General features: G+C 40.2%; 1 protein-coding gene across 1 annotated transcript in view; it reads right to left on the reverse strand.

Moving 5' to 3' along the window:
• Positions 1 to 25,864, reverse strand: part of ACP6 (acid phosphatase 6, lysophosphatidic) — a 34,228-nt gene that overhangs the window by 4,511 nt on the left and 3,853 nt on the right. The window contains 3 exon segments of the mRNA XM_017645498.2: positions 193 to 293; positions 1,300 to 1,432; positions 2,255 to 2,424. Coding sequence (XP_017500987.2) covers positions 193 to 293; positions 1,300 to 1,432; positions 2,255 to 2,424 — 404 coding nt within the window.

Here is a 25,864-nt window from a genome sequence, read left to right on the forward strand (position 1 = left end):
TCTCAGCTCCAGGAGTATAAGGACCCAGGGCCGAGTCCACACAGCAGGCCAGCAGAATGGGGTGACTTCAGCCTCTGCACACATACAGATGCCAGCTGTCCGCTGTGAGGGGGCCTGAGGAGCCCACTTCCCCGCACACTGGGAGGCCTGCCCAAGCATGACTTTATGCCAGCTGCCAAAGAGGCCCCTCACCTGCCTTCCTTTGGCTGGATGTACAAGGCTGTGTCCACAGCTCTCTGTTCAATCACCCGTGCAAATCTGTTCAGTGCCGGGCAGCTCAGGAGGCTGTGCACCTAAAAGGGCCACAGGTACTGTCACAGAAGGAAATGCTCCTCATTCAATGAGACTGGCAGCTGCTCGGCTTCCATGGAGCCTTCAGAAGCCCATCTTTTTCTGGGGAGGGCCTTAACATCTCAAAGAGCTACATCCATAAGGCCCTTTTAAAGCTATTCCTAAAGATGTGAAGGCCCAGAAAAAAAACTGTGTTTTCCCCTTTCTCATGGCTCCCCATCCACTCCCAAAAGATAACATTTGTATTTTTTTTAACTGTTTAAAAAAGATGAATAAAATACAAGTTAAGGAATTCATACATTTATACTTGGCCTCCATTTTCCCCAAAATGATTTCCAAAAAGTATGCCATATGAATATAAATTCTTGTCCTATTTTACACATAGCATAAGGGTTACCCTGTCATCATCACAAGAGAAGGAAGGGGAATCCAGGCTATACTGTACCTTTTGAATCTCACTGTTGTCAGTGTCTGACTTTTGAATCTAGAGAGGCATTTCCCACGGTGGGGTCTTCAGTATTTATTAGATAAAAAAGATTCCATGGCTAAATAAGTTTGAGGAAAACAGATTTAAAGATTAACCAGCTTTCTCTAATGTAGGCTTCTCAGATTCTTTAGTATGTTGCTGTGCATACAGACTATCTGAAAAGTGATACAATTAACAGGGGTTACAAAATTTTAGGGGTTACAAAACAACCCCTCCCTACCCATTATCCACTCCACCTCTCCCAGTCCATATTGCACACACTCACATCACGGGTATTCTGGGGAACAAGCTTCAAGAAACTCTGATCTAGAGTTCAGTGTCTGGCTCCTGAATGAGGAGACCTCTTTGATGGTTTCCTACCCCTCAGTTCCCACATCCATTCCAGTGCAAGGCCTCCCACAGCAGCCTCCAACCAGGAGGCCACACCCAGTTGTCTCCACCCTGTGCTAACTCAGGAGCCAGCACAGCAGATGTCTCCCCCAAGAGCCCCTACCCCCAGGGCCCGAGTATAGCCATCCCACCTGCTCAGCAGCCACACTGTCAAAGAGGATAAGGAAGTCTACTTCATCATTACCGGCAATACCTATCCCTTCCTTCACCTTTTTCAAATCCTCTGAGATTCTTGGCTGCAAAGAGGCAGCCTTCCTCTGGTGTCTGCCAAAAAAGGAAAGCAATCCCTTATAGTGGATAGCAATTACCAGTTTGCTAAGTATATCTCATTCATCACTTGGGGTCTCACTTAATCCTCAAAAACTCATTGGGGTTAACTGGTATCATACCCATTTTACAGATAAGTAAATGAAGGTGCTATGAAGTCAAATGACTTGTAAAAGTAAGTTAACAAGTACCAAGGCTGCAATAAAAGCCTGGATTTTCCAAATCCTAGTCTGGCATTTTCTTCTATTATACTAAAACCAATGCAAGCATACCCCAGGTCTGCTTGAAAATACTATTCTCTTTCTTCTGTGGAACACTGACTATCATGTCTTAGCATAGCCCAGAAATACTACCCTCAGCCCAAACCAATCCCCCCTATAGGACAGCACATAGGTAAAAGAAGGAAATACTATGTCTAGAATCTTCTGCTTGCCCATATGGATTTGCAGTTTAATCACAGGCTTAATCATCTTTAACTTGTCAGTTTGTTCATCTGACCCATCTGCAAGGCCAAGATTGTTGAAAGTACACTTTGTAAATGACAATGCCCCACCCGTGTCTGTATAGACCATCTCTCCATCCCTGCATGTGGCTTTTCCCTGACTTCCTGCATCTTCACTTTGAACCTGCCACTGTGAGCAAGAGCTTCTTCACTTCCTGGGCAGCAATGTCAGACCTGAGTGTACTGCAAACTCTCACATCCTTTATCCACCAGCATGGTAAGCTTGCTCAGGCCCTGAGTTCAGGCAGAGCCCTGCCAGCGAAAGTGGTAAAAGGCTCTCTGTCCCTTGCTGGTGAGCAAGAACACAAGGCAGTCACCTGGTTCTTTTCCACAGGTTCTGGCAGTTTTGGTAGTTGGGGTATAAGACTTCAGGGCTTGCTTCATCAGTATGGATGACAATGGATCCTGGAAGGAAGACGGGAGCAGAGGTGGGAAGAGGCATCAGCTTGTTTTTCCCAGCATCTCCAACCCTTCCTCTTCTCTTTATCTGCTCCAAAGGCAGATCATTGGGGTCAAATTAAGGACAGTGAATGCCTTCCACATTCCCTGGCATTGCCAAGAGGAGCTCTCTTATGGTCTGACAGATGGAGGAAGCAGGCAGCAGCCTTGTTCTGTCACAAGCACAACCCCTTCTACTGGGCCACATATAGACTAGAATAGGTGTAGACCTAGATCAGACTGGCACTTCCCTGACTGATTCCAATATGTCCCTGCCTCAAGGGACTACTGGCACTTGGGAGTTCCAAAAGAAGGGCCCATCCCTGACTTTACCAGAAGCAGATGATTTTCTTACTTCCTGAAGTCCAATCCTATAGACCAATATGGTGACTCATCCCTTGCCAGTCTAAGCAAGATAACCACAAGGCCACGCATCCTCAGACCCCACAGCCGTACCCAAAATGAAAGGCAGACTTCCAGATGAGCTGTCAGGAACCAAAGATTAGACTACAAACAATGTTTATTATGTATCTCACAGAAGTTTGTGACTGCTCACAATCCATAGTAACTTTGTCCTCTTCCATCAATACTCAAAGAAGGCTCTATAAGAACTTCACATGCTTTGCTCTGTGACAGAGATGGCAAGGGCCTGTGGCAGCTTCCCTTTCTGCATAGTTCAAGCCTAACCTTTTCTTATGGTAAGAGAAATAGCTCCTATTAGCAGCTCTTTGGAATTCGCTGAGGTCAGTCTGTGGACTGATTAGGTGAATCTAAGTCCCAAAGAGCTATATTACTCTCAAATAAATTATTGATAGTCAAAAGTCCAGTAGCATATGGTAACTTTTCTAGAATATCAGAATTCTGACACATTTCATTGGTCAAATGATCAGAGGTTCCTTCTCCTCCAGATACATATGTTCTCTGAGAAGTTGTACAGCATAAAGGTAAAGAGTATGGATTCTGAAATCAGACTGTGAGGGTTTGAATTCCATCATTTGCCAGCTTTGTGCCCCTGGGGAAGTTATTTAGCTTCTGTGCCTCAGTTCTCTTACCTGTAAGTTGGGGATAATGTTACCTACCTCACAGAGTTATCATGAGAATTAAACAAGTTAATATATGCAAATATATTTTGGTCCTTGGTAAGTCCTTTAAATGTTAGAACAATAATAACTATGATTTAAACCTTTAATATAACACATAACTCCTATCTGGTGTCTGATACTGGTGTCTGGATATTGGCCCTACAGTTCATGATAAATAAACCACGTGTGAGTTGTCACTCAAATATATGTTGAAAGACTGACCAAATGGTACAGACCAACAACTTCCTGCCCCATCCCCACCCCCGGCCAGCCTGATTCTCTGTAGCTCACACATAACCCTCTGTTACTTCTCTAGGATTTTACTCCTAAAACAACATCCCAAGTTGTGTCACTCCCATGAATGGCAGCACCTTTGGTGGTTATTTGGTCTATTCCAGTTCCCCTGATACTGGGCAAGGTATGGAAGTGGTTCTTTCTGACCACTAGGCACTGGAGTCCTATTATGTCTGGGTCCTGTGCAGGCAGATGTTAGCCAGGCAGCCAGCCAAGGGCTGGTCATGATACCACTTCCTTCTGGCTGGAAATCTGGGGCAGCCTCAGTCTGAGACCTGCCTGCAGATCAGGCTGCCATCAAGAAACAGCTTTCATACTTCAGTTGTACTATTAGTATTCTGAGAAGAGGATATTTGCCTTTCAGAAACTGAGCAAGTGAAGAACTTTCAGAATGTCAGGCATTGTGGATTACTGCTAAATGCAGGGACTCCCAAGAAGTGAAGCACAACCCATCCTGTGTGCTATGTGTAATATAAACACACACTGTTTATGCTCAGCACCTGGCTTTAGCCAGAATTAGCAGCATTATCCAAGATGGTGGCATAAGTAGGGCAGTGGAAATTTCCTCCCAAAACCATATATATTTTTGAAAATACAACAAATACAACTACACCTAAAAGAGAGACCAGAGGATACAGTACAACAGCCAGGCTACATCTACATCTGCAAGAACTCAGCATCTAATAAAGGGCGTAAGATATGAGCTATGATCCAGCAGGACCCGAGTGCTCCCCGCACCCCAGCTCTCCGGTGGGAGGAAAGGAGTCAGAGCGGGTAGGGAGTGGAAGCACAGGACCGCTAAATAACCAGCCGTAGCAATCCTCACTGGGAGTGCAGACATTCATTGCATGGTGTGCTGGATATTAGGGAAAAGGAAAAGGAAAATCTGTGAGAGGGTCCCCACAGTCAGCTCCTCTGGGACAAAAGAAAAGCAACTGCTTTTTGAAAGTCTTAAAGGGGCAGGGGCTTCACAGCTGGATGGAATCGTCCCAGCACACTCAGCCCAGCAGGCTGGGAATTCTGATGAGCTTCGGGCATCCCAGCCCCCTGGGAGGCAGCACAGCTCTGAAGACCCTCATGGCAATAAGCAGCCTGCTGCCAGTCCCCTGGGATGGCCAAAGCAGCTGCCCAGAGTCTCTTCCCAGCACGCAGCTGCTCAGGCCAGACCCAGGGACTGCCACTGGAGCACAGCTGCCCAGCACAGGTGGAGGAAGCCTGGACAAGGTGTGAAGAAGTGCTGTTCTTGCAGGAGAGCACACCCGGCATCCCTGCAACTCCCCACAGGGCTCTGGGCTACCCTGAGGACTGCTCCTGGTGTGCAGGTAACCAACACAGGCAGCAGAGAGGGGCAGGGTGACCAGCAAGGATAAGGGACTTTGTTTTTCCAGCTGACACATGTGCCACCTGCCTACAACTACCTCTATTGCCATGAAAGGGCAGAAGAATTGGTTCAGTCCAGAATTACCCAGACAACCCCAGAGAGAGGGCTTGAGGAGACAGATATAACCAATATTCCTGAAAAAGAATTCAAAATAAAGGTCATAACCATGCTGATGGACCTGCAGAGAAATATGAAAGAGCTAAAGGATCAAGTTAGGAGGGAGAACACAGAATAAAACAATCTCTGGAAGGACTTAAGAGTGGACTGGATGAGGTGCAAGAGACCGTTAATGAAAAAGGAATCAGAGAAAAGGAACACAGAGAAGCTGATGCAGAAAGAGACAAAAGGATCTCCAGGAATGAAAGAATATGAAGAGAAATGTGTGACCAATCCAAATGGAACAATATCTGCATTATAGGGGTACCAGAAGAAGAGAGAGAAAAAGGGATAGAAAGTGTTTTTGAAGAAATAATTGCTGAAAACTTCCCCAAACTGTGGGAGGAAATAGTCACTCAGACCATGGAAGCCCACAGATCTCCCAACACAAGGGACCAAAGGAGGACAACACCAAGACATATAATAATTAAAATGGCAAAGATCAAAGACAAGGACAGAGTATTAAAGGCAGCCAGAGAGAGAAAAAAGTTCACCTACAAAGGAAAACCCTTCATCACACTTCTCAACAGAAACCTTACAGGTCAGAAGAGAATGGTATGATATATTTAATGTAATGAAACAAAAGGGCCTTGAACCAAGAATACTGTATCCAGCATGATTATTATTTAAATATGAAGGACGGATTAAACAATCCCCAGACAAGCAAAAGTTGGGGGAATTTGCCTCCCACAAACCACCTCTACAGGATGTTTTAAAAGGACTTCTCTAGATGGAAGCACTCTTAAGGCTAAATAGATGTCAACAGAGAAAATAAAATCACACCAAAGAAAACAGACCAACCAAATACAACCAAAGGCAAAAAATAAAATCAACTATCCACAGAAGCAGTCAAAGGAAACACAAAAGAGTACAGAATAAAATACCTCACATATAAAGAATGGAGGAGGAGGAATAAGAAGGGAGAGAAACAAAGAATCAGCAGGTTGTGTTTATAATAGCTTAATAAGTGAGTTAAGTTAGATGGTTAGATAGTAAAGAAGCTACCATGAACCTTTGGTAACCATGAATCTAAAGCCTGCAATGGCAATAAGTACATATCTTTCAATAATGACCATAAATGTAAATGGACTGAATGCACCAATCAAAAGACACAGAGTAATAGAATGGAAAAAAAGCAAGACCCATCTATATGCTGCTCACAAGAGACTAACCTCAAACCCAAAGACATACAGAGACTAAAAGTGAAGGGATGGAAAAAGATATTTCATGCAAACAATAGGGAGAAAAAAGCAGGTGATGCAGTACTAGTATCAGACAAAATAGTCTTCAAAACAAAGAAAATAAAAAGAGACAAAGAAGGACATTACATAATGATAAAGGGATCAGTCCAACAAGAGGATATACCCATTATAAATATATATGCAATACAGGAGCACCAACATACGTGACACAAATACTAACAGAATTAAAGGAGGAAATAGAACACAATGCATTCATTCTAGGAGACTTCAACACACCACTCACTCCAAAGGACAGATCCACCATACAGAAAATAAGTAAGGACACAGAGGCACTGAACAACAAACTAGAACAGAGGGATGTAACAGACGTCTACAGAACTCTACAGCCAAAAGCAGCAGAATATAGATTCTTCTCAATTGCACATGGAACATTTTCCAGAATAGACCATATACTAGGCCACAAAAAGAGCCTCACTAAATTCCAAAAGATTGAAATTCTACCAACCAACTTCTCAGACTACAAAGGTATAACACTAGAAATAAATCATACAAAGAACCAAAAAGGCTCACAAACATATGGAGGCTTAACAACATGCTTCTAAATAATCAATGTATCAATGAACAAATTAAAATAGAGATCAAGCAATATATGGAGACAAATGACAACAACAGCACAAAGCCCCAACTTCTGTGGGATGCAGTGAAGGCAGTTCTAAGAGGAAAGTATATAGCAATCCAGGCATATTTAAAGAAGGAAGAACAATCCCAAATGAATAGTCTAAACTCACAATTATTGAGATTGGAAAAAGAAGAACAAATGAGGCCCAACGTCAGCAGAAGGAGGGACATAATAAAAATCAGAGAAGAAATAAAAAAAAATTGAGAAGAATAAAACAATAGAAAAAAAATCAATGAAACCAAGAACTGGTTCCTTGAGAAAATAAACGAAATAGATAAGATCCTAGCTAGACTTATTAAGAGAAAAAGAGAATTTACATACATCAACAGAATCAGAAATGAGGAAGGAAAAATCACAACAGACCCCACAGAAATACAAAGAATATTAGAGAAAACTATGAGAATCTATATGCTAAGAAACTGGAAAACCTAGAAGAAATGGACAACTTCCTAGAAAAATACAACCTTCCAAGACTGACTAAGGAATAAAAAGAAAATCTAAACAGACCAATTACCAGCAATGAAATTGAATCAGTAATCAAAAAACTACCCAAGAACAAAACCCCCAGGCCAAATGGATATAGCGCTGAATTTTATCAGACATATAGAGAAGACATAATACCCATTCTCCTTAAAGTTTTCCAAAAAATAGCAGAGGAGGGAATACTTACAAACTCATTCTATGAAGCCAGCATCACTCTCATACCAAAACCAGGCAAAGACCTCACCAAGAAAGAAAATTACAGACCAAAATCCCTGATGAACATAGATGCAAAAGTACTCAACAAAATATTAGCAAACCAAATTCAAAAATACGTGAAGAGGATCATACACCATGATCAAGTGGGATTCATCTCAGGGATGCAAGGATGGCACAACATCTAATAAATCCATCAACATCATCCACCACATAAACAAAAAGAGGGACAAAAACCACATGATCATCTCCATAGATGCTGAAAAAGCATTCAACAAAATTCAACATCCATTCATGCTAAAAACTATCAACAAAATGGGTACAGAGGGCAAGTGCCTCACATAATAAACGCCATATATGATAAACCCACAGCCAACATCATACTGAACAGCGAGAAGCTGAAAGCTTTTCCTCTAAAATTGGGAACAAGACAGGGATGCCCACTCTCCCCACTGTTATTCAACATAATACTGGAAGTCCTAGCCATGGCAATCAGAAAAAACAAAGAAATACAAGGCATCCAGATTGGTAAAGAAGAAGTCAAACTGTCCCCATTTGCAGATGACATGATATTGTACATAAAAAACCCTAAAGAGTCCATTCCAATACAACTAAAACAAATATCTGAATTCAGCAAAGTTGCAGGATACAAAATTAACACACAGAAATCTGTTGCTTTCTTATACACTAATGATGATCTAGCAAAAAGAGAAATCAGGAAAAAAATTTTATTCAGAATTGCCTCAAAAAGAATAAAATACCTAGGAATAAACTTAACCAAGGAAGTGAAAGAACTATAACCTGAAAACTACAAGACACTCTTAGAGAAATTAAAGAGGATACTAACAAATGGAAACTCATCCATGCTCTTGGCTAGGAAGAATTAATATTGGCAAAATGGTCATGCCGCCTAAAGCAATTTACATATTCAATGCAATCCCTATCAGAATAGCAACAGCAATTTTCAATGAACTGGAACAAATAGTTTTAAAATTCATATGGCACAACAAAAGACCCCGAATAGCCAAAGCAATCCAGAGAAGGAAGAATAAAGTAGGGGGGATCTCGCTTCCCAACTTTAAGCTCTACTACAAAGCCACAGTAAAGAGGACAACTTGGTACTGGCACAAGAACAGACCCACAGACCAGTGGAACAGAATACAGAGTCCAGATATTAACCCAAACATATATGGTCAATTAATATACGACAGAGGAGCCACGGACATACAATGGGGGAAATGACAGCCTCTTCAACAGCTGGTGTTGGCAAAACTGGACAGCTACATGTCAGAGAACGAAACAGGATCATTGTCTAACCCCATACACAAAAGTAAATTCGAAATGGATCAAAGACCTGAATGTAAGTCATGAAACCATAAAACTCTTGGAAAAAACATAGGCAAAAATCTCTTGGACATAAACACGAGCAACTTCTTCATGAACATATCTCCCTGGGTAAGGGAAACAAAAGCAAAAATGAACAAGTGGGACTATATCAAGCTGAAAAGCTTCTGTACAGCAAAGGACACCATCAGTAGAACAAAAAGACATCCTACAATATGGGAGAATATATTCATAAATGACAGATATGATAAGGGGTTGACATCCAAAATATATAAAGAGCTCACCCACCTCAACAAACAAAAATCAAATAATCCAATCAAAAAATGGTCAGAGGAGCTGAAGAGACAGTTCTCCAAAGAAGAAATTCAGATGGCCAACAGACACATGAAAAGATGCTCCACATCGCTAGTCATCAGAGAAATGCAAATTAAAACCACAATGACATATCACCTCACACCAGTAAGGATTGCCACCATCCAAAAGACAAACAACAACAAATGTTGGCGAGTTTGTGGAGAAAAGGGAACCCTCCTCCACTGCTGGTGGGAATGTAAATTAGTTCAAGCATTGTGGACAGCAATGCGGAGGTTCCTCAGAAAACTAAAAATAGAAATACGGTTTGACCCAGGAATTCCATTCTTAGGAATTTATGCTAAGAATGCAGCAGCCCAGTTTGAAAAAGACATATGCACCTCTATCTTTATTGCAGCCAAAAAATGGAAGCAACCTAAGTGTCCATCAGTAGATGAATGGATAAAGAAGATGTGGTACACATACACAATGGAATATTATTCAGCCATAAGAAGAAAACAAATCCTACCATTTGCAACAACATGGATGGAGATAGAGGGTATCATGCTCAGTGAAATAATGCAGGTGGAGAAGACAAGTACCACATGGTTTCATTCATGTGTAGAGTATAAGAAAAAAGAAAAAACTGAAGGAGGAAAACAACAGAAGACTCACAGAACCCAAGAATGGACTAACAGTTACCAAAGGGAAAGGGACTGTGGATGATGTGTGGGAAGGGAGGGATAAGGGGGTGGGTGAAGAAAGAGGGCATTATTATTAGCATATATAATGTGTGGGGGGGCACAGGGAAGGCTGTATAACACAGAGAAGATAAGTAGTATTTCTACAGCACCTTTCTATTCTGATGGACAGTGACTGTAATGGAGTATGTGGGGGGGGACTTGGTGATGGGGGGCATCTAGTAAACATAATGTTCCTCATGTAATTGTTGATTAATGATACCAAAATTAAAAAATTAAAAAAGAAGGGAATGAGTCAAGCAAGGGAGAAGGTGGGAAAGTGGGAGGAAGGAAGAAAAGAAAAGAAGTTCCAGTGCCAGACAGAGAATGGTATAGCATTATAGAAAGGCTAATTGGTAACAGAATTAGGTGCAGGCCAAAAAATTTATATATGTGGGAAGTGATTTAAAGGTTTGATTTCAGGTGTGGGCAGCTTTAAAAACTGGGTTTTCAGTAATGCAATGTGATAAAATAAAGGTAAAGGTTTCTGGAAAGCAAGTATGATCAAGAAGAATATGGACATCCTCTTGAACATGCTCCAGCATCAACCTGGAGAACCAACAATGCAGAAGCACTCCACAGGTAAGTGTGAGGTCAGAGGGCCTGAGTTTTCAGGTTGCCTATTGATTTTAACTAGAAAACCACTCCTTCAATCATAGGCTTGCCTGCTATGAAAGGTCAGAGACCTTCACTGGCTCTCCTCTGAAAATCAAAATCCATGCAGGGTATTCATTTTTAAAAAAGGCAATTCTTTGTGCTTTAATTATAATTACCCAGACCAAGCCAGGTAGATTTTAAGACATAATATCTAGCAGACTAATCAATTAAATAGCAAAGAGAGCCCCAAGATAGGCACTTGTCTAAAAAAAAAAAAAAAGATTGCAGAGCAAGAAGGCAGAGCTGAGACCTTCTCCCACAATAGAACACAAAAATATAGCAAATACCACTAAACCTGAAAATGACCCAAAGACTGCAGAATTGACTACTTACATGTGGGGAAGAACAGAAGACCACACAGAAAAGGGTAAAGTGGCAAAGCTCTCTTTGGGCAGGACCCAAGCTCTCCCCCACTCCAGCCCACAGGCAGGAGGAAGAGGAACACAGTGTGTAGGGAGTAGTAGCCCAGGACTGCTGAACACCTGGCCCTGGAGATCTGCTCTGGGAACATGAACCCAGATCACCTGGTACACTGATGATTAGTGGCACTGAACAACAAAGACAGGCAGAACACTCAGTGAGGCTGAGATTCCAGCCACTTGTGGAGAAGACGTACACTCTACCAGTCCCCTGTAACAAAAGAAAAACAGGCAGTTTGAAAGACTTCCCAGAAGCAAGAGGAGCACAAGAGAGGCAAGGGTTACACAGAGCTCTCTGCTTAGGAGAAAGGGCAGGTGGACAATACCTTCCCAGCCTGCCCTGGACCCAAGATGTTAAAACTCTCAGGAGCCCCAGATGCTCCATCCCACTCACTGGCAACACAGCCCCAAGGCTCCTCCTTGCAGCATGGGGCCTGTGGACAGCCATAAGTGGAGTCAGACTTTGGTGCTGGATAGGCATAGGGAGACCCTCCCAGGTTTCTAGGCTCTGTTTCAAGACACCCATGGAATTGCCTGCAGATGCTGGCCCCTGGAGCTCCTTCCTCCCAGCAGACACCAGTCCCACTCGCCTGTAGTTCCTGCCATTGCTGCAGGCAAGGCAGAGTGTGGCTCCAGCCACAGCAACTCCAGTGGCACAGCCCCAAGTTTTCTCCCTGCCCATGCAATCAGCTAATGGCCCACACAGCCCACCAGAAATAAGATCACTAGAAGCCAGAGAGAAATGCATCCCACCCACTGAAAACCAACAGCTGGGATGCCCACACAGGAAAGTGAAGTATCTTGAGATTCTGGGCAGTAGAGAGTACCTCCTCCATAAAGCTATTATTCCATAGGAAACACTAAAAAAAATGAGGAGGCAGAGGAATTTAGTCCAAACAAACCTGCAGAGGAATTTGGTCCAAACAAACCTACAAAACAAAATGTCAGAAAGAGAGCTGACTGAAACTGAAATCACCATTCTTGATAAGACTTCAAAGTAAGTCATAAACATGTTTATGGATCTACAGAAAAATATTCAAGATCTCAGGGAGGAGCTCAACAAAAAGACAACCTGCAAAAGAGTCACTGAAGAATAAAGAATCTGAAATGAAAAATACAATGGAGGAATTTAATAGCAGGCTTTCACAGGTTGAAGAAGTTGTAAATGACCTGGAAATTAGGAAGCAGGAAAACATGAAGCCGAAAAAAAAGAAAAAAATGATCTCTAGGTTTGAAAGAATAGTAAGAGAGCTGTGTGACCAATCCAAATGGAAAAATATTCACATAATAGGGTTACCAGAAGGAGAAGAGAGAGACAAAGGGATAGAAAGTATCTTTAAGAAAATAACTGTTGAAAACTTCCCCAAACTGGGGAAGGAAATAGACACTCAAATCATGAAAGTGCAGAGAGCACCCAACAAAACAAGCCCTAGAAAGACAACACCAAGACATATAATAATTAAAATGGCAAAGATCAAGGACAAGAAGAGAGTATGGAAAGGAGCCAGAGAGAAAAGAATTATTTATAAAGGAAACCCCATCAGGTTACCAGCAGACTTTTCAGCAGAAGCTTTACAGGCCAGAAGAGACTGATATATTTAATATAATATAATAACTTCCAACCAAGAATACTCTACCTGGTAAGAATATCATGTAAATTTCAAGCAGGGATTAAACAATTTTCAGATAAATGAAAGTTGAAGTAATTCATCACCACTAAGCCAGCCCTATAGGATATGTTAAGGAGACTGCTCTAGATGGAAATGTTCCTAAGGCTAAATAGTTGTCACCAGTAAAAAATAAACCCATATTAAAGGTAGTATACCAATTAATTACCAAGTAAGTGTGAAATTTAATCAACTACTCACAAAATCAGTCAAAGTATACACAGAACGTTCAGAATATGACAACTAATATATAAAGTGTGGAGGAGGAGGAAGAAGAAAGGCACGTACTTCTAGATGGTGTTTGAAATAGAGTTATCAGTGATTTAAGATAGACTATTAGATAGTAAGGAAGCTATCCTTGAACCTTTGGTAATGATAAATCTAAGGCCTACAATGACACTAAGTACATACCTGTCAATAATCACCTGAAATGTAAATGGTCTGAATGCACCAGTCAAAAAACATAAAGTGGCAGAATGGTTTAAAAAACAAGACCCATCTATATACTCCCTACAACAGACTCATCTCAGACTCAAGGACATACACAGACTAAAAGTGATGGGATGGAATAAGATATTGAATGCAAACAATAGGAAGAAAAAAGCAGGAGTAGCAGTACTTATGTCAGACAAAATAGACTTCAAAACAAAAAAAGTACTAAGAGATAAAGAAGGACATTACATAATGATAAAGTCGATTATATAATGTTCAGTCCAACAAGAGGATATAACCATTAAAAATATCTATGCACCCAATATAGGAGCACATTAATATGTAAAACAAAGACTAACAGAATTAAAGGGGGAAACAGAATGCAACACATTTATTTTAGGAGACTTAACACAGCACTCACACCAATAGAACAGATCAACCAGACAGAAAATAAGTAAGGAGACAGAGGCACTGAACAATACATTAGAATGAATGGACCTAACAGACATATACAGAACATTCTACCCAAAAGCAGCAGGATGCACATTCTTCTCAAGTGCACATGGAATATTTTCCAGGATAGATCACATACTAGGCCACAAAAAGAGCCTCAATAAATTCAAAAAGGTTGAAATTGCATCAGGCAGCTTCTCAGACCAAAATGGCATGAAACTAGAAATAAATTACACAAAGAAAACAAAAAAGCCTACAAACACATGGAAGCTAAGCAACATGCTTCTAAATAATCAATGGATCAATGATCAAATTAAAAAAGAGACCAAGCAATATAAGGAGACAAATGAAAACAATTCAACAGCCCAAAACCTGTGGGATGCAGCAAAGGCAGTTCTAAGAGGAATGTACATAGCAATACAGACTTACCTCAAAACACAAGAACAATAACAAATAAATAGTCTAAACTGACAATTAAAGAAACTAGAAAAAGAAGAACAAACGAAGCCCTAAGTCAGTAAAAGGAGGGACATAATAAAGCTGTAGAAATACATACAATTGAGAAGAATAAAACAATAGGAAGAATCAGTGAAATCAGGATTCTTCTTTAAGAAAGAAACCAGGAGCTAATTCTTTAAGAAAATAAACAAAATAGATAAACCCCTAACCACACTTATCAAGAAAAAAAGAGTGTACACACATAAACAGAATTAGAAACAAAAGAGAGATAATCAAAATGGACAACACAGAAATACAAAGAAGTATTAGAGAATACTATGAAAAATTAATGTCAATAAATTGGATAACCTAGAAGAATGGAGAACTTTCTAGAAAAATACAACCATCCAAGATTGACCCAGGAAGAAATAGAAAATCTGAACAGACCAATTACCAGCAACGAAATTGAATTGGTAATCAAAAAACTACCTAAAAACCAAATGCCTGACCCATATGGCTCCATGGCTGAATTTTACAAACATTTAAAGAAGAGCTAGTACTCATCCCTTGTAAAGTATTCCAGGGAGTAGAAGAGGAGGGAGTACTTCCAAACTCATTCTACAAGGCCAGCATCATTCTAACACAAAAACTAGACAAAGACACCACAAAAAAGGAAAGAGACCAATAACCCTGATGAACAGATACAAAAATCCTCAACAAAATATTAACAAACTGAATTAAAAAATACATCAAAAAGATCATCTATCATGACTAAGTGGAATTTATTCCAGTGATGCAATGATGGTACAATATTCAAAAATTAATCAATAACATACACCACATTAACCAAAAAAAAAAAAAGAGGGGGGATAAAACCCATGATCATCCCAAAAGATGCAGAAAAACCATTTGTCAAAACTCAACATCAATTCATGATAAAAACTCTTAACAAAATGGGTTTAGAGGGCATGTACCTCAACATAATAAAGGCCACATATGACAAACCCTTAATAAATACTTAATAGCAAAAAGTAGAAAGCTGTTCCTCTAAGATTGGGAACAAGACAATGATGCCCACTCTTACCACTTTTATTCAACATAGTACTTAAGGTCCTAGCCATGAAATTCAGACAATACAAAGGGATAAAAGGCAGGAGGGAAAAAGATGGTGGCATGAGTAGTGTGGTGGAAACCTCCTCCCAAAACCACATATATTTTGAATATATAGCAAATACAACTATTCCTAAAAGAGTAACCAGAAATAACAGTACGCCAGCCAGTCTCAGTCTGGGAGAAGTCAACATTTCGCACAAGAGTAAAGTAAAAAGCCATGACCCAGCAGGATCTGAGCATTTCCCCCACATCAGCTCACCAGTGGGGGGAAAAGAATCAGAGCGGGTAGGGAGTGGAAGCACAGGAGTGCTAAATATCCAACCATAGAAATCAACCCCAGGAGCACAGACCCACATCGCATGGTGCTCTGGAGATTGGAGGGCTGAGAAGCAAAGTCTGAGACTAAGACTGTGAACAGGTTCCCACAACCAGCTGCCCTGGGACAAAAGAAAATCAGGTGCTTTAAAAGTCTTAAAGGGGCAAGGGTTTAGGAGAAGGAACAGGTGAACAGGATCGTCCTGGCACACTCAGCCCAGCAGGCTTAGAACTTTCAGGAGCATCAGGCGCCCTATCCCCCTAGCTGACAATGCAACCCTGAGGCCCCTCACTGTGATAAGCAGCCTGCTGCTCCTTCCTCCACACCAGCACCTGCAAGCAAACTGGCTGTCCCCACCATTGCTGCAGAACAACTGGAGAGGAGCCCCCCTACAGAACTACACAGATTAAAGCAGAGGCTTCTCCCTGCATGGGGCTAACTGGCCCAGACCCAGAGGCTAATCCATGCATGCAGTTAATAGGCACAGATAGTAGAGACAGGTGCTGAGACTGGGAGACAAGAAAGCACATTGTTCTCACAGCAGAACCTGCACCACTCACCTGTGACACCTGCCAGCACCCTGGGCCATCCTGCAGGCCACCCTGCCCATGGCAGCTTGAAGGATCAACCCAGAGGCTGCTCCATGCATGTGGTTGAGCAGCACAGACAGCAGAGACAGGTGTTGAGTCCAGGAGGTATGAAAGGGCTTTTTCCTCCTGGCAGGCACCAGAGCCACTTTCTGTGACCACCACAATCACTCCAGGTGCTGGGCAGCTCCAGAGAGAAGAGCTTCTGGGCACTAGAAGGCACTGCCTACACAAAGCACACTATTATTCCACACTATTCTGTACACTTATGAAAAGGCAGAAGAACTTTGTTCAGTACAAAAATCCCTCAAACACCAGAAAGATGGTTCAGTGAAACTGAAATCACCAATCTTCCTGACAAAGATTTTTAAAAAATCATAAACATGCTAATGGAGATACAGAAAAATATTTAAGATCTCAGGGACAAATTCAAGAAAGAGATAGAAAATTTGAAAAATAGAGTTTAAGAAATGAAAGACACAATGGAGAGATTTAAAAGCAGACTAGAAGAGGTGGAGGAGACAGTAAATGAAATAAAAATTAGGGAACAGGAACATAAAGAAGCTGAGGCAGAGAGAGAGAAAAAAATCTGTAGGAATGAAAGAATAATAATACAACTCTCTGACCAATCCAAAAGGAACAATATTCACATTATACGGGTACCAGAAAAAGAAGAGAGACAAACAGAGATAGAAAGTGTCTTTGAAGAAATAATTGCTGAAAACTTCCCCAATCTGGGGAAGGAAACAGTCTCTTGGGCCATGAAAGTGCAAAGATCTCCCAACACAAGGGATCCAAAGAAGACAAAACCAAGACATATAATAATTAAAATGACAAAGATCAAGGACAAGGACAGAGTATTAAAAGCAGCTAGAGGGGGAAAAAATATCATCTACAAAGGAAAACCCATCAGGCTATCATAAACTTCTCAGCAGAAACCTTACAGGCCAGAAAGGAGTGGCATGATGTGTTTAATGCAATAAAACAGAATGGCCTTGTACCAAGGATACTCTACCCAACAAGATCATCATTTAGATTTGAAGCAGGTATTTAAAAATGCCCAGATAAGCAAAAGTTGAGGGAATTTACCTCCCACAAGCCATCTCTACAGTGTATTTTATAAGGACTGCTCTAGACAGGATTAAAGATAGCGGTGTGAGAGATGAGAAAGAGGCTTCCTCCTAAAACTGCATATAATACGAAAATATAATTAATACAACTAATCTTGAAAGAGCAACAGGAAAGAGGACTGTGCCAAATTGCAAACATCTGGAGAAAAGAGCAGACCTCACAGAACAGCATAAAGTACCAAAGCTGTGGTATGGCGGGATCCAAGCCTTTCCCCCACCCTAGCTCACCAGAGCAAGGAAGAGAAGGAGAGCAGGAAGGGACTGGAGGTCTGGGATTGCTGACTACCTAACTCTGGAGATCTGCTCTGGGAGCACAAACCTACATTTCATGGTGCTTGCATGATACTCTCACGATTAGGGGATTGGAAAGCTAAGACAGGCAGAATTCCTGGAGAGATTGTGATTCCAGCCACTTGTGGAAAGCAGGGACCCATATCTGGCTGCTCTGGGACAAAAGAAAGGCAGACAGTCTGAGAGACTTCCTAACAGCAAGAGGGCTGCTAAAGGGGCAAGGATTGCACAGACCTTACTGCTCAGGAGAAAGAACAGGTAGACAAAATTGTCCAGGTGCACTCTTCCCAGCAGGTTGGTGACTGTCACAATTTTCAGGTGCTCCAGCTCCCTGGCTATCTACACAGCTCCAAGGACCCCCTCTGTGATGCACAGCCTACTACACCTTTCTCCTGGCCAGCTCCACCTGGCTTGAAAACCAGTAAATCCTACCCTGGTGTTAGGCCAGCCAGAGGGAAGATCTGTCTAATGCAACTATAAACAAAAAGCATAGAGGCTTATACCTATGTGCTCGTCCCACTGGTTCAGGCAGTGGAGACAGGCATAGCAGCCGGGAAGCAAGAATAAGCTTTTCCTGACCCCAGGCACCAATACCACACCCCTGTGACCCCTGACATTGCTCCAGGGGCTGAGCAGCTCCAGAGAGTAGAGCTTCTGGACATTAGAGGGCAACATATACAAATATGAAATGCCAAAGGAACCTGGTTCAGAGTAAAATTATTAACACAACTCCTGAGAAAGATGACATCGACCTCACGAATCTTCCTGAAAGGGATTTCAAAATAAAAATCATTAACATGCTCATGAAGGTATGGGAAGATATTCAAGAACTCAGGAATGAATTCTGCTTGGAGATCCAATCATTGAAGAGCACAGTGGAGGGTATTAAAAGCAGATTAAATACAGTGGAAGGAAAAAAGAAAGAGAGAAGGAAACCACAGCAGGCTCTGTATCCACTTGCACACAGAAAAGAGGTCATGTGAGCACACATCCATATGACAGCCATTTGCAAGACCTCACCAAGAGCCCAATCTGGGGATCCTGGACCTTGGACTTCCCAACCTCTGGAACTCTGAGAAATAAATGTCTACTGCATTAAAAAAAAAAGAAGAAGATGTGGTACATACACACAATGGAATATTATTCAGCCATAAGAAAGAAAGAAATCCTTCCATTTGTGACATGAATGGAGCCAGAGGGTATTATGCTAAGTGAATATAAACCAGGCAGAGAAAGACAAACATCATGTGATTTCACTTACTTGTGGATCTAAAAACAAATAAAACAGCAGAAGACTCCGAAAAAAAAATATGGTGGAAGAGATGATAAATGAAATAGAAACTAGAGAAGAGGAATACAAAGAAGCTGAGGCACAGACAGAATAAAGGATCTCTAAGAATGAAAGAATATTGAGAGAACTGTGTGACCAATACAAATGAAACAACATTCACATTATAGGGGTGCCAAAAGAAGAAGAGAGAGAAAAAGGGATACTGTTGTGCCCTGTTTCCTTGAGTCCCCCACACGGAGCCGCAGTCACCAAGTCCAGTCACGATATGCAAAAACAGAACAGGTCTTTATTGCTAGTTCGAACTAGGGTCCCAGCAGCCTGTCAGAACACAGGACTCAATCTGAGGCCCTGAACAAAGTTCCCTTTTTGCTTCTATACTTTTGGAATACAGCAGATGCAGCAAAAACAGTTTAGCAGATGTAGCAAAACAGTCTAGGGGCTTTCCCAAGTCTATTATTACTTTTGGGCTCATTGGTGATTATTTCTAGCTTGTTATTTAACCAGGAGCAGGGTACTTTCCCTTTCCTATTTTGCTTAGAACTAGGGTTTTAATACAAAATGGAATTACTTAGGCTAAGCATTACAAAATGGAGTGAGTTAGGTCAAGTTGACTTTCTGGGGGTCTCACAATACAAAGGGTGTTTGAGGAGGTAATTGCTGAAAAATTTCCCAATCTGGGAAAGGAGATAAGTCTCTCAGGCCATGGAGATTCACAGATCTCCCAACACAAGGGACCTAAGGAAGATAACATCAAGACATATAGAAATTAAAATGGCAAAAATTAAGGATAAGGACAGACTACTAAAGTCAGCCAGAGAGAGAAATAAGATCACATACAAAGGAAAGCCCAGCAGGCTAACATCAGACTTCTCAGAAGAAACCTTACAGGCCAGAAGGGAGTGGCACAATGTATTTAATGCAATGAAGCAAAACGGCCTCAAACCAAGATTACTTTATCTGGCAAGATTATCATTTAAATTTAAAGGAGGAATTAAACAATTTCCAGATAAGCAAAAGCTGAGAGAATTTACCCCCCACAAACCATCTCTACAGTATATTTTGGAGGGACTGCTATAGATGTAAGTGACCCCAAGGTTTAATAGCTGTTACCAGAGGTAATAAAACCACAGTAAAGAAAGTAGAACAGCTAATTACTAAGCAAATGCAAAATTAAATTGACTATCCCCAAAGTCAATTAAGGGATAGACAGAGTACAGAATATGTTACCTAATATATAAAGAATGGAGGAGGAAGAAAAAGGAGGAGGAAAAAAAAGAACCTTTAGATTGTGTTTGTAATAGCATATTAAGTGAGTTAAGTTAGACTCTTAGAAAGGAAGTTAACCTTGAACCTTTGGTAACCACTAATCTAAAGCCTGCAATGGCAATAAGTACATATGTATCGATAATCACCCTAAATGTAAAAGGAATGAATGCACCAATCAAAAGACATTAAGTCACCAAATGGACAAAAAAACAAGACCCATCTATATGCTGCCTACAAGAGACTCACTTCAAACCTAAAGACATACACAGACTAAAAATGAAGGGATGGAAAAAGATTTTTCATGCAACTAATAGAAAAAAGCAGGAGTTGCAGGACTTGTATCAGACAAAATGGACTTCAAAACAAAGAAAGTCACAAGAGACAAAGAAGGACATTATATAATGATAAAAGGCTCAATCCAACAAGAAGATATTACCTTTATAAATATCTATGTGCCCACCACAGGACCACCTCCATATGTGAAACAAATACTAACAGAATTAAAAGGGGGAAATAGAGTGCAATGCATTCATTCTAGGAGACTTCAACACTCCACTCACTCTGAAGGACAGATCAACCAGACATAAAATAATTAAGGAGACTGAGGCACTGAACAACACATTAGAACAGATGGACCTAACAGACATCTACAGAACTCTATACTCAAAGCAGCAGAATACACATTCTTCTCAAGTGCACGTGGAACATTTTCAAGAATAGATCATATACAAGGCCACAAAAAGAGCCTCAGTAAATTAAAAAAGATTGAAATTGTACCAACCAGTTTCTCAGACCACAAAGGTATGAAACTAGAAATAAATTATGGAATGAAAATGAAAAATCCCACAAATACATGGAGGCTTCACAACATGCTCCTAAATAACCAATGGATCAATGACCAAATAAAAACAGAGATAAAGCAATATATGGAGACAAATGACAACAATAATTCAACACCACAAAATCTGTGGGATGCAGTGAAGGCCATGCTGAGAGGAAAGTATATTGCAATACAGGACTACCTCAGGAAGGAACAATCCCATATGAGCAATCTAAACTCACAATTAATGAAACTAGAAAAAAAGAACAAAGGAGGCCCAAGTCAGTAGAAGGGTGGATATAACAAAGATTAAAGCAGAAATAAATAAAATTGAGAAGAACAAACCAATAGAAAGAATCAATGAAAGCAAGAGCTGGTTCTTTGAGAAAATAAACAAAAGAGATAAACCCTTAGCCAGACTTAGCAAGAAGAAAAGAGAGTCTACTCACATAAACAGAATCAGAAATGAGAAAGAAAAAAACCACTATGGGCAACACAGAAATACAAAGAATTATTAGAGAATACTATGAAAAATTGTATGCTAACAAACTGAATAACCTAGAAGAAATGGACAACTTTCTAGAAAAATAGAACCTTTGAAGGCTGACCCAGAAAGAAACAGAAAATCTGAACAGACCAATTACCAGCAAGGAAATTGAACTGTAAGTCAAAAACCTACCTAAGAACAAAATCCCTAGAAGAGATGGCTTCAACGCTGAATTTTATCAAACATTTAGTGAAGACCTAATACACATCCTCCTTAAACTTTTCCAAAATATAGAAGAGGAGTGAATACTTCCAAACTCATTCTATGAGGCCAGCATCACCCTAATACCAAAACCAGGAAAACTCACCACAAAAAAAGAAAATTACAGACCAATACCCCTGATGAAGATAGATGCAAAAATACTCAACAAAATATTAGCAAACCAAATTCAAAAATACATCAAAAAGATCACCCATCATGATCAAGTAGGATTTATTCCAGGGATGCAAGGATGGTACAACATTCGAAAATCCATCAACATCATCCACCACATCAACAAAAAGAAGGACAAAATCCACAAGATGATCTCCATAGAAGCTGAAAAAGCATTTGACAAAATTCAACATCCATTCATGATAAAAACTCTCAACAAAATGGGTATAGAGGGCAAGTACCTCAACATAATAAAGGCCATATATGACAAACCCACAGTCAACATTATACTTAACAGCAAGAAGCTGAAAGCTTTTCCTTTAAGATCAGGAACAAGACAAGGATGCCCACTCTCTCCACTTCTTTTCAACATAGTACTGGAGGTCCTAGCCATGTCAATCAGACAACACAAAGAAATAAAATGCATCCAGATTTGCAAGAAAGAAGTTGAACTGTCCCTGTTTGCAGATGACATGATATTGTACATAAAAATCCCTAAAGAATCCACTTCAAAACTATTAGACCTATATCTGAATTCAGCAAAGTTGTAGGATGCAAAATTAATACACACAAATCTGTGGCATTCCTATACACCAACAATGAACTAGCAGAGAGAGAAGTCAGAAAACAATTCCATTCACAATTGCATCAAAAAGAATAAAATACCTAGGAATAAACCTAACCAAGGAAGTGAAAGACCTATACTCTGAAAACTACAAGACACTCATGAGAGAAATTAAAGAAAATACCAATAAATGGAAACACATCCTGTGCTCATGGATAGGAAGAATTAATATTGTCAAAATGGCCATCCTGTCTAAAGTAATCTACAGATTCAATGAAATTCTTATCAATATACCATCAGCTGTCTTCAACAAACTAGAGAAAATCATTCTAAAATTTATATGAAAACCCAAAAGACCACAAATAGCCAAAGCAATCCTGAGAAGGAAGAATAAAGCTGCAGGGATTATGCTCCCCAACTTCAAGCTCTACTACAAAGCCACAGTAATCAAGAAAATTTGGTACTGGCACAAGAACAGACCCATAGACCAATGGAATAGACTATAGAGCCATGATATAAACCAACAGCTGGTGTTGGCAAAACTGGACAGCTACATGCAACAGACTGAACCTGGATCATTGTATAACCCCACACACAAAAGTAAACTCAAAATGGATCAAAGACCTGAATGTGAGTCAGGAAACCACTAAACTCTTAGAAGATAACATAGTCAAAAATTTCCTGAATATAAGCATGAGCAACTTCTTCCTGAACCTATCTCCTTGAGAAAGGGAAACAAAAGCAAAAATGAACTCATGGGACTACATCAAACTACAAAGTTTCTGTACAGCAAAGGATACCATCAACAAATCAAAAAGGCATCCTACAGTGTGGGAGAATATATTTGTAAATGACATATCTGAGAAGGGATTAAAATCCAAAATATATAAAGAGCATACATGCCTCAACACCCAAAGAGCTAATAAGCCAATTAACAAATGGGCAGAGCATATGAAGAGACAGTTCTCCAAAGAAGAAACTCAGATGGTCAACAGACACATGAAAAGATGCTCCACATCACTAATCATCAGAGACATGCAAATTAAAACCACAAAGAGATATCACCTCACACCAGTAAGAACCGCCAGCATTGAAAAGACTAAGAACAACAAATGCTGGTGAGGATGTGGAGAAAGGGGAACCCTCCTGCACTGCTGGTGGGAATGTAAATTAGTTCAACCATTGTGGAAATCAGTATGGAGGTTCCTCAAAAAACTAAAAATAGTAATACTATTTGACCCAGTAATTCCATTCCTTAGAATTTACCCAAAAAATACAACTTCTCAGATTCAAAAGGACATATGCACCCCTATGTTTATTGCAGCACTTTTTACAATAGCCAAGATATGGAAGCAACCACGTGTCCATCAGTAGATGAATGGATGAAGAAGATGTGGTACATATACACAATGGAATACTATTCAGCTATAAGAAAGAAACAAATCCTACCATTTGCAACAACACTGATGGAGCTAGAGGGTATCATGCACAGTGAAATAAGACAGGTGGAGAAAGACAAGTGCAAAATGATTTCCCTCATTTGTGGCATATAACAATGAAGGAAAACTGAAGGTACAAAACAGCAGCAGACTCAGAGACTCCAAGAAGGAATTAGTGGTTACCAAAGGGGAGAGGTGTTGGAGGTGGGTGGGGAGGGATGGAGAAGGGGATTGAGGGGTATTATGTTTAGTACACATGGTGTGGGGGTCATGGGGAGAACAGTGTAGCACAGAGAAGGCACATAGTGGATCTGTAACATATTGCTGCACTGATGGACAGTGACTGCATTGGGGTATGGGTGGGGACTTGATAATATGGGTAAATGTAGGAACCACATTGTTTTTTCATGTGAAAACTTCATAAGAGTGTATATCAATAATACCTAAATAAAAAATTTAAAAAAAAAGGACTGCTCTAGATGAAAGTGCTCCTAAGGCTAAATAGCTGTCACCAGAGGTAATAAAACCACAGTAAAGGAAGCAAACCAATTAATTTCTAAGCAAATGCAAATTAAATCAGGTACCCATAAAATCAGTCAAGGGATAAATAAAGAGTAGAGAATATGACACCTAACATATAAAAAGTGGAGGAGGAAGAAAAAGAAAAGAGAAAAAAAATCTTTACATTGTGTTTGTAATAGTGCAATAAGTGAGTTAACTTAGACTATTAGATAATAAAGAAGCTGCCCTTGAACATTTGGTAACCACAAATACAAAACCTGCAATGCCAATAATTGTATATCTATCAGTAATCACCCTAAATGTAAATGGACTGAATGAACCAATCAAAAGAGATAGAGTCACTGAATGGATAAAAAAAACAACACCCATTTATATGCTGCCTACAAGAGACTCACTTCAAACCCAAGGACATACACAGAGTAAAACTGAAGGGATGGAATAAGATATTGCATGCAAACAATAGGGAGAAAAAAAGCATGTATTGCAGTATTGTATCAGATAAAATAGACCTCAAAACAAGGAAAGTAACAAGAGGCAAAGAGGACATCATATAAGGATAAAGAAGTCAGTCCAACAAGAGGATATAACCATTATAAATATCTATGTATCCAACATATGAGTACCCAAATATGTGTGAAAAAATACTAACAGAATTAAAGGGGGAAATAGAATGCAATGCATTTATTTTAGGAGGCTTCAACACACCACTCACTCGAAAGGACAGATCAACCAGTCAGAAAATAAGTAGGAGTGAGAGGCACTGAACAACACACTAGAACAGATGGACCTAATAGACATCTACAGAACACTCCATCCAAAAGCAACAGGATACACATTCTTCTCAAGTGCACATGGAACATTTTCAAGAATAGATCACATACTAGGCCACAAAAAGAGCCTCCGTAAATTCAAACAGATTTAAATTGTAGCAACCAACTCCACAGACCACAAAGGTATGAAACTAGAAAAAAAATTGTGCAAGGAAAACAAAAAAAGCCCACAAACACATGGAGGCTTAACAATATACACCTAATAATCAGTGGATCAATGATCAAGTTCAAAGAGAGATCAAGCAATATATGGAGACAAATGAAAACAACAGTTCAACTTCCCAACTTTTGTGGGAGGCAGTGAAGGCAGTTCTAAGACTAAAGCATATAGCAATATACAGGCCTATCTCAAGAAAGAAGAACAATTCCCAATGAACAGTCTAAACTCACAATTAGTGAAACTAGGAAAAGAACAAATCAGGTGCAAGTCAATGGAAGGAAGGACATACTAAAGATCAGAGAAGAAATA

The sequence above is a fragment of the Manis javanica genome, chromosome 4 (assembly GCF_040802235.1).
Source record: "Manis javanica isolate MJ-LG chromosome 4, MJ_LKY, whole genome shotgun sequence".
Classification (NCBI taxonomy): Eukaryota; Metazoa; Chordata; class Mammalia; order Pholidota; family Manidae; genus Manis; species Manis javanica.